This window comes from Nylanderia fulva, unplaced genomic scaffold, assembly GCF_048542155.1.
Source record: "Nylanderia fulva isolate GAGA-0341 unplaced genomic scaffold, ASM4854215v1 Scaffold15, whole genome shotgun sequence".
NCBI lineage: Eukaryota > Metazoa > Arthropoda > Insecta > Hymenoptera > Formicidae > Nylanderia > Nylanderia fulva.
Window position 1 is genome coordinate 2,260,566 of NW_028189730.1, and position 15,226 is coordinate 2,275,791.

General features: G+C 34.4%; 1 protein-coding gene across 1 annotated transcript in view; it reads left to right on the forward strand.

Moving 5' to 3' along the window:
• Positions 1–354: 354 nt before the first annotated feature.
• Positions 355–15,226, forward strand: part of LOC114939019 (uncharacterized) — a 44,250-nt gene continuing 29,378 nt past the window's right edge. Inside the window, exon 1 of the mRNA XM_029313241.2 lies at positions 355–1,887. Within this exon, the coding sequence (XP_029169074.1) occupies positions 1,515–1,887 (373 nt within the window). The 5' untranslated portion in view covers positions 355–1,514. The remainder of the gene's footprint in view (positions 1,888–15,226) is intronic.

The window sequence follows — 15,226 nt, forward strand, 5'->3', positions numbered from 1 at the left end:
CCGACTCGGATCGAATTCGAGTGCCTCGGTCGACGAGAGATCGGCAAGGGTATCTCGCAGCAGCTGTGGGAAGGGAGGAGCCATCTTGCGGCCTGTTTCAGGGCAGCCGCCAATTGATTCGCCCCCACTATAGACGTCGCAGCCAGGCGTCGATTCAATTCCAGGACGAAAAAAGCGTCCGGTGGGCATGGCCGTCCCGTCTTTCCATTGGTCCAACATCTCTCATCATCCACGAGTCTGACGCACGCTCGTCCAATCGCCGGCCCATGGGCGGATCCTGAAACCAGTTTTGGTCTCGCTAACAGAGGGGAGTCGTTGACTCGAGTCTCTGGGCAGATAGTATTGTGCCGTTGGCTCATGCCGTAGTGGTTCTAATACCACAGCAGGTCCTTGCTACCCAAGGAAATCCCGGAGATCCGCCTGTCGCACGCACTGGATCCGCGAAGGTCGCGAGGACCCGGAAGTCTCCGGTAACGTGTCACGGCCTGAAAAACTGTCGCGAACGTGCGCGTTACAGTGCTTCGATCGCGGCCACGGACATTAATTGTATACTATATTTAGAGGAATCGGCTCTGTGGGTCGTGGAGCTCGCAGTGACATCAGATAGGAGGCTGCGCGAGGAATCTTTGGGAAGATTTTTGTTATCGTCGAAAATCACCAAGCTTTTTCATCGACCGGCTTCGCAATAAGTGAAGAATTGATTGTATTGATGATAATTGGTGAAGTTGACTATTTGCTATTGTTGATCATGGACGTATGATTGAAGTATTGTACTATTATTTGTGATATCGCTCGAGTTTGCTCAGAAAGGTCATCGAAAAAACCGTGAAAACGTCGTGAGAAGCTGGCCGACGGCAAGCGAAATTCTGTCAGACGGCTACCTGACAGGACAACACAACTCTCGACGCAGTAAAAATTAAATGAAACATGTGAAACGCCATCGCTGACATTTTGGATCGCGAGATTGACCTGCAGATTCTACGAGGAAAGCATCCAAAAATCAGGAACATGTGAATAATAGACGTTGACAAAGACAGTAAATAATCTCGAAGTGTCTTGAAGATTCCCATTTTTCTTTAAGATTAAGTTCTTTTCAAAGCTCGACGATTGAGATGAATTTGATCGAGAAGATCTAGGATGGCAGATGTAAAATTCCGTTCGAAGCAGCGAGATCTCAATGTTTACAAACCTCTCAACGATCATCACAAACTAGTGACTTATAGACTGTAATGATCCATGGACTGTATCATTGTTCAATAGTGCTTGCTCGTGCTTCAGAAGGCCTAGAATGGAAGATGTAAACGCGCGTTGAGACCAGAAACCTTCCAGACACCAGAGAGCTTCCTAATCCCTCGCATTCCTGATCAATTTCTGATGATTCCGGCGCGCCAGTGATCGGGAGCGATCTCTTCCTCTCCTAGTGATCGGGGCCGACTGATCGTCGACGATTGATGCGAACATACTGATCGCTCTCTCTCGAAGGAGAGACAACAACCGGCGAGTTGGTACCGAAGATGGTCCTGGAGCCTGGAGGCGGTCTGTCCTTTCCGTTGCCGCCCGGCAGCGGCTCCAGCGCTTCCGGTGGATCCTTGCTGGCCCCAACCAGACTCTTCCAACGTACGACGCCGGTGTTCCCGTTCCATTTGGCAGGATGGCCCCCTCATCATCCGGTTCTGGGACAGGTGCAGAGCCAGGTACAGCAGAGCATGCAGGCCCAGCATCAGGCCGCTGCCGCGGCGGTCAGATTCCTCAGCCATCATCACCCGCATCATCCGCATCCGACGTTGAGCAATCATTCGTTGGTGCCGGCGATCACCGGGCATCATCCCGCTGTACATCATCTGCATCATGCCGCTGATCACGGAGAGGAAGAGGACGAGAAGAAAGGTGAGTCGATGATCTTGATCGCTCGAGAAGGAAGACGAGAAACTTGAGGTTTAACAATATTTTCGTTCAAGCATACACGCGAAGAAGAAATTACAGACTTTTAGACTTTATTTACTCAAGCAGGGTGTCTAGCGGTCAGGGAAATCTGGGAAACCGGGTATTGTCAGGGAAAAGTCAAATTTTACTATTTATCTGGATTTTTTCACATTATTCTACATTGGTCTCAATAATTTGAAATTTTTTATTAAATAAATATCTCAAGGATTTCATGATTTAACATTTAATTGATTTATCATATAGATATATGCAAATTATATATTTGGAGAAAATAATGCTAAAAAGTCAGAGAAAAAATTTATTTCTCGTCTTGGAAAATCTGAAAAAGTCAGGGAATTTTATAAATCTGGAATTGTCAGGAAAAAGTCAGAAAATTTTACTATTTATCTGGATTTTTTCACATTATTCTACATCTGTCTCAATAATTTAAAATTTTTTATTAAATGAATATCTCAATGATTTCATGATTTAACATTTAATTGATTTATCATATAGATATGTATAAATTATATATTTGGAAAAAATAATACTAAAAAGTCAGGGAGCAAATTAATTTCTGGTCTTGGAAAATCTGACAAAGTCAGGAAATTTCTTTCATTGAATCTGCTGGACACCCTGTCAAGATCATTAAAGAAGAATTTTATGCTATAATAAAAAGAAAAATAAAGATAAATATATCAATCGAGATGTAGATGTAGATGATTCTCTATTTCAAAGAATTTGGTTGGGAATCTCTTGAAAATCTAAAAGAAGAATTTTATGCTATACAAATAATAAATATACAATATTTTAATCGAGATGTATAGATGATAATTCTCAATTTGACAGAATTAGTGCTAGAATTTAGAGAGCCTTTTCTTCTCTGAACCCGCGTTGAAGTGCGTAGATAATGGTGGCGTTTCCGGAAATAGCTTTTGAAAAACGGTCTTCAGGGAGTGGCGTAACGCGGTCAATCATAAGATCGTTCCTGACGAGCCCCTGGGATCGCTTACGACGTTAGTCCCTCTGATCCCTCTTTTCCCGCCTGCTGCCGTCTGAAATCCGTGTTTCGTGCGCGCGAACGTCCGCGCTGCTGAGGGTGGAAATCTGTTTTTTACGTGATCCCATTCACGTCCCTAACACTTGTTTATGCTTCGAAGGGAGCGCCACTTAATTCGCCTGCCTTCGGCCTTTGATTGTTTCCGCTGCTGCGAATCCGCGTCTTTTGCCGAAAACTCTATCGCCAAATGATTCAAATAAGAGTCTCGAGTAACATTTCGTTTTACAGGACTGCTAGATTCCTAGAGAAGGAGAGAGACATTCTTTTATATTTTTTTTAGTAGAAATACACGTTAATGATGAAAGATGAAAATTAAAATTTAATTTTTTTCAGCATCGGATAAAAATCCAGCGAAATTTATGGGTCTTAAAAGAGAGAGATATTTAATATCCGGACATAATAACGTTTATATTTCATAATATAGTATATACATTCTTGTAAAAATTTCTGACGAGTAAGTTACAGCTTCATTCGTCGAAATTAGAAAAGTTCGAGCTTGTTATCATATACGGACTTCTTCTCTTCACGATTCTTCTTCCGCCGCAAAAGTTGAATAACACTTGGCGGTTTCGCCGCTTCCGGAAAAGTACGCTTAGATTCGTTATAATTGCATAATGATTTCTATATCGTGGAGAGGAGAGCATTTCGTTTTCATGAACGTTGTTGGGTCGAGCACGCGAGCGTGCATCAAATCGACCCTGTTATTTCGGGAATTTAAGTCCCTCCTTCTCTATTATGATAAATAGAAATTTTATTAGAAATGTCAGTAACGCGCGTAATTGCGAGCCCACTTTGATCGAACGTCGTTTGCCAAACATTCTTTTTAGCGTCACGTAAAATAACGGGCGAATCCGATTTACACTCTCGCGTTTTTAATATCTTTTCTTGATATACTTGATATACGAGCTGAAATCCGTCTCGCGATCTGTCATATAATTTCTTTATTATAGAAAACATCGTCGGAGTTGGTAGAAATAAGAAAAAATCATATCTTATTCGTTTGTAGCGAATAAAATTATTCAGAGTCTACGATACGGTTTTTATATGGAAGATATATTGTATATTAAACTATTCAGCAGAAGTTATTCTGTCGAAATAAATTAGTGAAACTTTGTTACTGATTAAAATACAGTGACACGAGATTTCACCAAAGATCGATATTTTACTGTCTCGAATTAATTTTTTCAATGAAGTTTCGCCGATTCGCAATGTTTTGCTTATATTATAACTGAGATATTCAGTGACAATTTATTGCTTTTTAATAATATATTGATTTTATTTGCAAAAGAATAGATATTTTTCATCACCTGATTATATAAAAAAATTTTATAATATTTACAATCTCTGAAATCTTCAGAATGTTAAGTTCTCAGTCGCAACTTTTAAGAATTCTAGATTTTCCTCTTGTTAAAGTATTTTTAATAATTTATTAAATTTATTTTATAATTTTATTAATTTTATTTGAAAAAACCTTTTTTTAACACTTCATTATATAAAAAAATTCTATAATATTTAGCATATATTATCTTACAATCTAAAGTCATTTGTCATTTCAATATCCATAAATGTTACAAATTTTTAATGTCTGAAATCTCCATAACGCCAAGTTCTCAATCGCATTGCAACATTTAAGAACTCGAGACGTTTCCTCTTGTCAAAGTATTCGGTTATCACCGAGAAGACTCGATAAATTAGCGTCGTGACAATTTATTGTTTTTTAATAATTTATTAAAATTCTTTTTTAATTTTATTAATTTTATTTCAAAAAACCCTTTTTTTTAACACTTTATTATATAAAAAAATTCTATAATACTTAGCATATATTATCTTACAATCTAAAGTCATTTGTCATTTTAATATCCATAAGTGTTACAAATTTTCGATGTCTGAAATCTTCATAACGTCAAGTTCTCAATCGCATTGCAACATTTAAGAACTCGAGACGTTTCCTCTTGTTAAAGTATTCGGTTATCATCGAGAAGACTCGATAAATTAGCGTCGTGACAATTTATTGTTTTTTAATAATTTATTAAAATTCTTTTTTAATTTTATTAATTTTATTTCAAAAAACCCTTTTTTTTAACACTTCATTATATAAAAAAATTCTATAACATTTAGCATATATTATCTTACAATCTAAAGTCATTTGTCATTTTAATATCCATAAGTGTTACAAATTTTCGATGTCTGAAATCTTCATAACGTCAAGTTCTCAATCGCATTGCAACATTTAAGAACTCGAGACGTTTCCTCTTGTTAAAGTATTCGGTTATCATCGAGAAGACTCGATAAATTAGCGTCGTGACAATTTATTGTTTTTTAATAATTTATTAAAATTCTTTTTTAATTTTATTAATTTTATTTCAAAAAACCTTTTTTTTAACACTTTATTATATAAAAAAACTCTATAATATTTAGCATATATTATCTTACAATCTAAAGTCATTTGTCATTTCAATATCCATAAATGTTACAAATTTTTAATGTCTGAAATCTTCATAACGCCAAGTTCTCAATCGCATTGCAACATTTAAGAACTCGAGACGTTTCCTCTTGTTAAAGTATTCGGTTATCACCGAGAAGACTCGATAAATTAGCGTCGTGACAATTTATTGTTTTTTAATAATTTATTAAAATTCTTTTTTAATTTTATTAATTTTATTTCAAAAAACCCTTTTTTTTAACACTTCATTATATAAAAAAATTCTATAATACTTAGCATATATTATCTTACAATCTAAAGTCATTTGTCATTTTAATATCCATAAATGTTACAAATTTTCGATGTCTGAAATCTTCATAACGCCAAGTTCTCAATCGCATTACAACATTTAAGAACTCGAGACGTTTCCCCGTGTTAAAGTATTCGGTTATCACCGAGAAGACTCGATAAATCAGCGTAACAATAAGAATTTCCGCGAAGGCGAAATGAACGAGAGCACGTAGCGTTGACCACTTCGCGTTTCCCGTAATCGCGGCGCATTGTGTATTCCGCTAGGTTAACATTTAATTACACCGATTCTTAATTAAACGTTCGCGGCGAGATTTCATCCCTCTCTTCCTCATCCCTTCCCGATCGATGTCGCCCGGGCGATCTCTCCCCTCTTCGCTTCGCGAAACTCTCGTTTACATAATTAGCTCGGCGGCGAGCTACTCGCGGACTCGCGTGCGCATGCCTTTACGCGATCGTTAAACTTTTTCAGCGTTCGCGCGATCGTTAAGCCGGGCGCTTAGCGTCGCCGAGAAATTGCGTCCGTCGCGTCGGCGCTCGCGGCGGCTCCTCGAGCCTCCACAAAGCAGCCTCCTTCGCGCAATCTCGTCGCGAATTAAGATCGGAGGCTGGATCGCCGGGATTAAGACGTGTCGCTTCTCGCGCGCTTCGCGCCTCGGATGCGGAAAATCTCCGGGGGATGATGCGCGGAATTTGCTCTTTATTTATCCGGACAATTAAATGGTAATCGGGAGACAATGTGGAAGCTTTTTATATCAGAGTCTGTCTGATTAATATTTTCATCGCAATAAAGTTATAGTAATTTAGCGAAGCATACTTTATATATCTTATTGTGGTAGATATATTAATATTTTTAATAAATTTGATAAAAGGCTGTTAAGAGCAGTAAATATAAAAATTCAAATTATGTTTGAAAGTGAAGTTATATATAAAAATAATAATTTTTATATTTACTGCTCTTAACAGCCTTTTATCAAATTTATTATAATTTAATAAGAGCCTTGACTTACTACGAATTAATATTTTTATTGTGACAAATATTTGAAAAAATGATTGCTCGTGGAGGGTTAAATGAATCTCACGCAGAATTTATCCTGAAAATAAAATGGTAATCGTGAGACAATGTGGAAGCATTTTATATCAGAATTTCTCTGATTAATATTTTCATCGCAATAAAGTTATAGTAATTTAGCGAGCATACTTTATATATTTTATTGTGGTAGATATATTAATATTTTTAATAAATTTGATAAAAGGCTGTTAAGAACAGTAAATATAAAAATTCAAATTATGTTTGAAAGTGAAGTTATATATAAAAATAATAATTTTTATATTTACTGCTCTTAACAGCCTTTTATCAAATTTATTATAATTTAATAAGAGCCTTGACTTACTACGAATTAATATTTTTATTGTGACAAATATTTGAAAAAATGATTGCTCGTGGAGGGTTGAATGAATCTCACGCAGAATTTATCCTGAAAATAAAATGGTAATCGTGAGACAATGTGGAAGCATTTTATATCAGAGTTTCTCTGATTTATATTTTTATCGCAATAAAGTTATAGTAATTTAGCGAGCATACTTTATACATCTTATTGTGGTAGATATATTAATATTTTTATTGTGACGAATATTTGAAAAAATGATTGCTTGTGGAGGGTTAAATAATAAAATAATTTTATTATTAACATCTATATACATGGGTAAAATCAATCGAACATATTTTATATCTTCTTGTGGTGCATATTAATATTTTTATTGTGGTAAATATTTAAAAAATGATTACTGATGGAGGGTTAAATGAATCTCACGCAAATTACTCATGTAGCAATTTTGTTTTGGGTCTGTTATACATAGAGAGAATTTTCTTTTAGAATTTACCCTGAAAATAATGGTAATTGTGAGAATATGGTATTGCAAGAATTTTATGTGTTTCTCTGATTAATATTTTTATCACAAAAAATATTAATTTATACCACATTAAGATATAAAATATGTTCGATTAATATTTGGATTTTACTATGTATTTACATATTAATATTTCTTATTGTGATAAATATAAATCAAAGGAACTCATAAAATTCTTCCAATAAATCGCGCCTTTCTGATTTATAATTCTTCGATTTGGCATCTCTGCTATTTAAGAAAATTTTTGACGCTTGATTCGTGAATTATTCAAACAAGAAGAGACAGATACTCGAAATATGCGTATTGTTCAATAATCTGATGCAATTCGGAGTGAAAATAAATCAGGATATACATAATAACAGAATATGAATTTCTTTAACTTTGTAAAGTCTAATAATCTTTCAAAGAGCCTCATTTAAGTCGAGAACAATAACTTTCATATCACACACACACACACAATATCTCTGAAAGATATATGATCTATAGAGAAATACTTTTTATTCTCCAGCATAAATCGTGAGATGTAATTAAAATAGACATACTCGCGAATTGTGCAAACGAGGAAACGAGGAGAGCCAGAGGTACTCCAAATATTTACATCGTTTAACAATCTGATACAATTCGAGATGAAAATCGATTAGAGCAATATAATACATAATAGAATATGAATCTTTAATTCTTTGTAGAGTCTCGATATATCTATCACGCTTATCTTTCGGAGAGTCTTATTTGAGCCGAGAACAATAACTTTCATATCACACATAATATCTCTGAGAGATAGGAATCTATGGAGAGATGTTTTTTTTTTATTCTCCGCAGCATCTATACACATCGTACATAGATCATATATCGTATAAGGTGTAACTAAAATAGATGGTCGTGTTTTACGGCGCCGCGTTGAGAGTAAAGCAGAGAGAAAAAGGTATAAACATAAACATTAATCGTACGGATAGTTTCTTGATTATGATCTCTCAAAGCATGAAGTATTTATGAATCATAACTCGCGCATTACACCAGTGATATTAGTTTTGAAATGATTGGATTTTAATTGCCACTTAAGCGTTGTACACCGCACAACGCCAATACGTCATGACAGGTGTGCGAATTGTTCATTAAGCATGTCTGTCTCTCGTCGAAATAGCTTGTCCTTAAAACCTGGTGGCTCTTCTTCACGATTCGATAGAGAGAACCTTTGGCTAACAGAGACGAGATTGAATTAGAACGCTTTGTAAGATTCAACTGTTGCAGTTGGTATAAAAGTGTCTCAGATTAACGGGGTGTCTATAGTGATCAGGGAAATCTGGGAAACCGGGTATTGTTAGGGAATTTTATAAATCTGGAATTGTCGGGGAAAAGTCAGGAAATTTTACTATTTATCTGGATTTTTTTACATTATTCTACATTGGTCTCAATAATTTGAAATTTTTTATTAAATAAATATCTCAAGGATTTCATGATTTGAAAAATTAATTTCTAATCTGGGAAAATCTGAATAAGTCAGGGAAATCTGAGAAACTGGGTGTTGTCAGGGAATTTTACTATTTATCTGGATTTTTTCACATTATTCTACATCTGTCTCAATAATTTAAAATTTTTTATTAAATAAATATCTCAAGGAGTTCATGATTTAACATTTAATTGATTTATCATATAGATATATGCAAATTATATATTCGGAAAAAATAATGCTAAAAAGTCAGAGAAAAAATTTATTTCTAGTCTTGGAAAATCTGAAAAAGTCAGGGAATTTTATAAATCTGGAATTGTCGGGGAAAAGTCAGGAAATTTTACTATTTATCTGAATTTTTTCACATTATTCTACATTAGTCTCAATAATTTGAAATTTTTTATTAAATAAATATCTCAAGGATTTCATGATTTAAAAAATTAATTTCTAATCTGGGAAAATCTGAAAAAAATCAGGGAAATCTGAGAAACTGGGTGTTATCAGGGAATTTTAGAAATCTGGAATTGTCGGGGAAATTTTACTATTTATCTGGATTTTTTCACATTATTCTACATTGATCTCAATAATTTGAAATTTTTTATTAAATAAGTATTAACTTTTCCTTGACTCCTTCCACACTGAGAGAATTTTCTCTTGGAATTTACCCTGAAAATCATGGTAATTGTGGGACAATATGATATTAGAAGAATTTTATTCAGAGTTTCTCTCTGATTAATATTTACCACAATAAAAATATTAATTGTACATAGTAAAATTAATCGAACATATTTTATATTTTATTGTAGTAGATATTAATATTTTTTATTGTGGTAAATATTAATTAAGGAAACTTTTATAAAATTCTTTCAATTCCATATTATTTCACAATTATAATTTTCAGGGTAAATTCTAAGAGAAAATTCTCTCTGTGCAACACGCTAATTTTCTGTATTGTTAAATATCGATTTATCTACAGCGGTTTGTTAATTTAATCATTAACATGATTTAATTGATTTATCATATAGATATATGCAAATTATATATTTGAAAAAGATAATACTAAAAAGTCAGGGAAAAAATTAATTTCTGGTCTTGGAAAATCTAAAAAAGTCAGGGAATTTTATAAATCTAGAATTTATCTAAGCATTTAGATCAAAGAGCAGTTAAGACTATTCGAATAAAAAAATATTTCACCTTACTTTGTAAAAATGTGTCACGCACAAGTTATTTATAGATTTTAAGCGTTCAAGAGATTATTAGATTTGCAATTCATATCTTTATTAACATGCAATTATATACTTGATAAAGAAAATAAAATTTTCAGAGAGAGTTTCATGTACATTAATGTATATCTTTATTTATACTATTAGAAAATCGTGCAAATTTCCTTGAAAAATCCTGAAAATATTCTTAAATTTCATTTTCAAATTTTACTAGACACCCTGTAATTGCTTCTCGCTCAATTAATAATCGTGAGATTTTCGGCGTGTTTTTTTTTTTTCAGCTCGATCATTAGACGGAAAACTCGGTTTCTTTCGGGGAAAAAGATTTTGTTTAAAGACCTCCCTCTCATCTAAGAATGTAAGCTATCCCCTTCATTACGAAATAATAGTGTCCATCTCGAAGAAACGCGATGTACTCGAAGAGGGATGCAGGTGAAACCAAACGAGCCGGGTTTCTTTGGTCGCGTTATCGCGGGCATCCTGTCATTATTTTACGATTAGACCGAGGCATTAGGGCAGTTGACAAAAAAAGGGACGAACAGTCGGGAAGAAGGAAAAAAATGCTGAAAAACGAAACTCGAACTATAAAAATACATCTCTCATCTCGTCAGGTGTCGAAAACCCGCAATATATTTTTCGCGAATAAATTTTCCCTAATTACCCAGCCGCGGAACATTTTACGGGCTGGAAATTACTTAAGACGAAGTCGAAACGTTCCTCTGTAATTCGCCTTATGGTATACAATTCTCTCGGCATCTTGCGCAGAGAAAGTTTAATTGGCCGAGGGACGGAGAAACGTTTAAAAGTGACGCTTTCGCGCAAAACCGTCTGGATTTATCGCAGTTGTCGTCTCTGTTTCTTTCCGAAACGGTGCGAAATAATGCGCGAGGCCGCAATTATCATTGGGAAACTTGAGTGCGTAATACGAAGTTTAATATTAACCGTTCGCGAGTCGACGTGTTGACCGCAATACCTTATTTATCATAATAAAGGAAGGAAGGTCCTCGAACCGAGGATTTAAAATTCATGCGTGCACGAGCGCCATTTTTTTTTTTTTTCAAAGAACATCAAACTTAAAAACGTCACGTTCATACTTGAAATGCAACGACGGCTAATTTTAGATATGTTTGTCTATTAAAAAAAAAACGAGGATTTAAAATTCATGCGTGCACTGAGCGCCATTTTTTTTTTCAAAGAACATCAAACTTAAAAACGTCACGTTCATACTTGAAATGCAACGACGGCTAATTTTAGATATGTTTGTCTATTAAAAAAAAAAACGAGGATTTAAAATTCATGCGTGCACGAGCGCCATTTTTTTTCAAAGAACAACTTAAAAACGTCACGTTCATATTTAAAATGCAACGACGGCTAATTTTAGATATGTTTGTCTATTAAAAAAAACTGCACGTGCATTTTATTACCTTTCAACGTGCATTGAATGTAAATCGTAGGAAAACAATATCGCGCGTTGCTAATAATTTTATGCGAGAGAGAATCACAGCATATGATTATAAAATTATTTTGCCTATATCGAGAATGAGCGCTCTTGAAAAATGCATCGTTTATATATACACTTAGATGACGACATTGCGCAGACATTGCAATTATTGTTGCGATAATGATGCAATCTTATATTAATTTAATTAAACGCGCTTGTATACAAGGAACGTTAATCTGTCGATTATACCAACGAGGGGAACGATATCTCGCAACGTGAAGTTCGTACAAGTACAAATTACAATTCATCCACCATCTCCCCTTTCGCCAGATGGATATTCGTCATTGTCATTATTGTCAGTTTCGTGCAATAATAAATTTAATCGATGCGTAAAATCGCGTCGATTCGCGCTCGCGTGTTTATTAACGCGATAATTCCAAGTCGCCACCCTCTTTCCACCCCCATCCCTTAAGCTCTTGAAATTATCGCCGCTCGGATATAAGCGCAAATTGCGAGTAATCTCGAAAAGATTCTACCGGGTGACAAACACACGCGTCCATTAACGAAGCCATTCATTAGTCCGCGATAATAGTCGGCCTCGTGCAAAATGGCAATCGGGTATCATCCGTCGTCCCGTTTATATATAGAGCTGCCGACAATACTTATTCGAGTGTTGATAACATATATATATATATATATATATATATATACATACATACTGAAAAAAATGACTGAATTAATAAATATTTATTTGAATACTCGCAAATGAATCATTTATTTTAAATAAATATTTTATTTGTTGGTTGAAAAATATCTAATAAATATTTTTCATGTCAAATCAATATTATCAGTTTCAAATATATTATATAATATATATGTGTATATATATATTTATATATTTATATATAATGTATATGTGTATATATATATATATATATATATATATATATACATATATATATATATATATATATATATATATTTATCAGGATGTCTAGCGGTCCGGAAAACCTGGAAAACCTGGAAATGTCAGGGAATTTGATAAATCTGGAATTGTCAAGAAATGTTACTATTTATCTGGATTTTTTCACATTATTCTACATTTGTTTCAATAATTGGAAATTTTTTATTAAATAAATATAAACTTTTCCTCGACTTCCAGCACGGTAATTTTCTGTGTTAAAAATCGATTCGTTAATTTATATTTTCATCGTCATGTTATTTTATTTCAATATGTTTAATAGAGACAAAGCTAAAAAAATTGATATAAATAAAAAAAGTGATTATCGTACATAATGCAAATAGTATAATTGATTTAAATTTTGTTTTTTCGAATCTTTTCATGTCAACGCAGACATGATTTAACATTTGATTGATTTATCATATAGATGTATGCAAATTATATATTTGGAAAAAATAATTCTAAAAAGTCAGGGAAAAAATGAATTTCTGGTCTTGCATGGAAAATCTGAAAAAAATCAGGAAATTTTTTTCATTGAGTCTGCTGGACATCCTGAATATATACGTTTGTATGATATTTTCTGGAATACTACATATTATATGTAATTTCACGTATTCCACTCTGGCACATGCGAATCACTTATTACCCTCAGATTTACAAACACGAAACGCAGGTGAAATGTTCACGCGAGAATTTTAATTGAGATGAAAATACTTCTAGGTCTCTCTAATACGCTTGTTTAAATTTTTTCACGTTTTTTTAAACAGTCCACTCTTTCTCCCTTCTCTCTATCGATGTTATAAAAGGACCACGTAAAAAGACACCTTTGCAGAATAGAACACAAAAGTTCTTTGACTTCTTTCAACTTATTACATTATTTTTTTGATAAAATTGTGTAACTGAAAAAAAACATATGTATACAACATCATCAGATTCTTTGGGGATAATTTTTTTCTCAGCACAAATCAAGAAAGATCCTCATATTTTCCATGCTCCTAATTTTTGCCATCGTATATATCTTTCTAAACCCTAAATTAAAATTGGATTAAAGTAAACTCTATCCGAAACTAACCGAAGAACGTAGTTTTGTTAACACAAAGTTTAATTTCTGCCCTTGTATTATATCTAAAAATAATTGAGCAGAGAACTCGATGGTGATGGTTCCATACATGATTTTCAGTTACACCCTATATTATATACGTATACGCGGGAAAGCTCGCGCGGAAAGAAAACAGTCGAGCATAGAAAACGTGCTCGCTCGCTCGCGCGCGCGCGCGCGCGCCCTCGCGCGGCTCCGGGGGTAATAACTTAATTTAAACTAAACTACAGTTTAATAATTCTCCCGGCCGGCTCTCTCGGCCGTGGAAGATGTGCCGGCAACCGGCAATTTCAGAGCCGCCGTTAACTGCCGGTCGTTAGTCCCTTTTCAAAACTCCTCTCTTTCTTCCTCCCTCTTCCTCCCCCTCCCCCCGCGTTCCTGCGCATCTCTCCCTCTCTCTCTTTCTTCTTCTTCTTCTTTCCTTCTCCTCTATATACCCTCTCTGCATTTCCCGCTTCGCGAACCCTCGCGCGGACCCGAGCTACCAACGCTCGGTCACGAGCTAATTTTCGAGCGTGGCTTGCGTGTCGTGAATATAGCCACGGGCCCCCTTGCCCTCGTCCGACCCCCCTTTGCCCCCTCCCCCCTTCTTCGCCACCCTTCGGAAATACTCCGCGAAACGCAGGCGCGACCGACAAATTGAATCGTCGTCCTCGTCTTTCGGCCGCCGAAGGGCATCTCGCCTCAGATTATTCGAGCTGCACGTTACATTGATCTCCGTCGATAGATTTCACGAAGCGTGTACGTACATACGCGCGTGTGTATACGTCGATAATATATACATAAGTGATTCGATTTCATAATTGCCTCTACACGAAATTCCGTTATTCCTTATATTATATGTATATACTGGAAACGTGACGAGACTTGACTTCTGTAAATACGAAATTTATGCACCGAGAGAATTTTCTCTTTGAATTTACCATGAAGATTTATGGTAGTCGTGGACAATGTGGTATTGGAAGAATTTTATGAGAATTTTTCTGATTAATATTTATCACAATAAAAATAGTAATATCTACTATAATAAAAAAATAAAATATGTTGGATGAATTTTATTATGTACATAATAGAATTATAAGTTTTCTCTAAGAATTTACCCTGAAAATCATGATAACGTGGACAAAATGGTATTTTATTGGAAGAATTTTATAAGAATTTCTCTGATTAATATTTACCACAATAAAATATAAAATATGTTCGATAAATTTTACTATTATACATTGAAAAAAAATGTATGTCAAATTAACAAATATTTAGTTCAATACGTTCAAATAAATGATTCATTTGAACTTATTGCACCAAATATTTGTTAATTTATCAAACTGTTTTTTCAGTGCAGTAAAATTTACTATGTACATACTAAAATTTTAATATTTGTTATTGTGATAAATATTAATCAGAGAAATTCTTATAAAATTTTCAGGGTA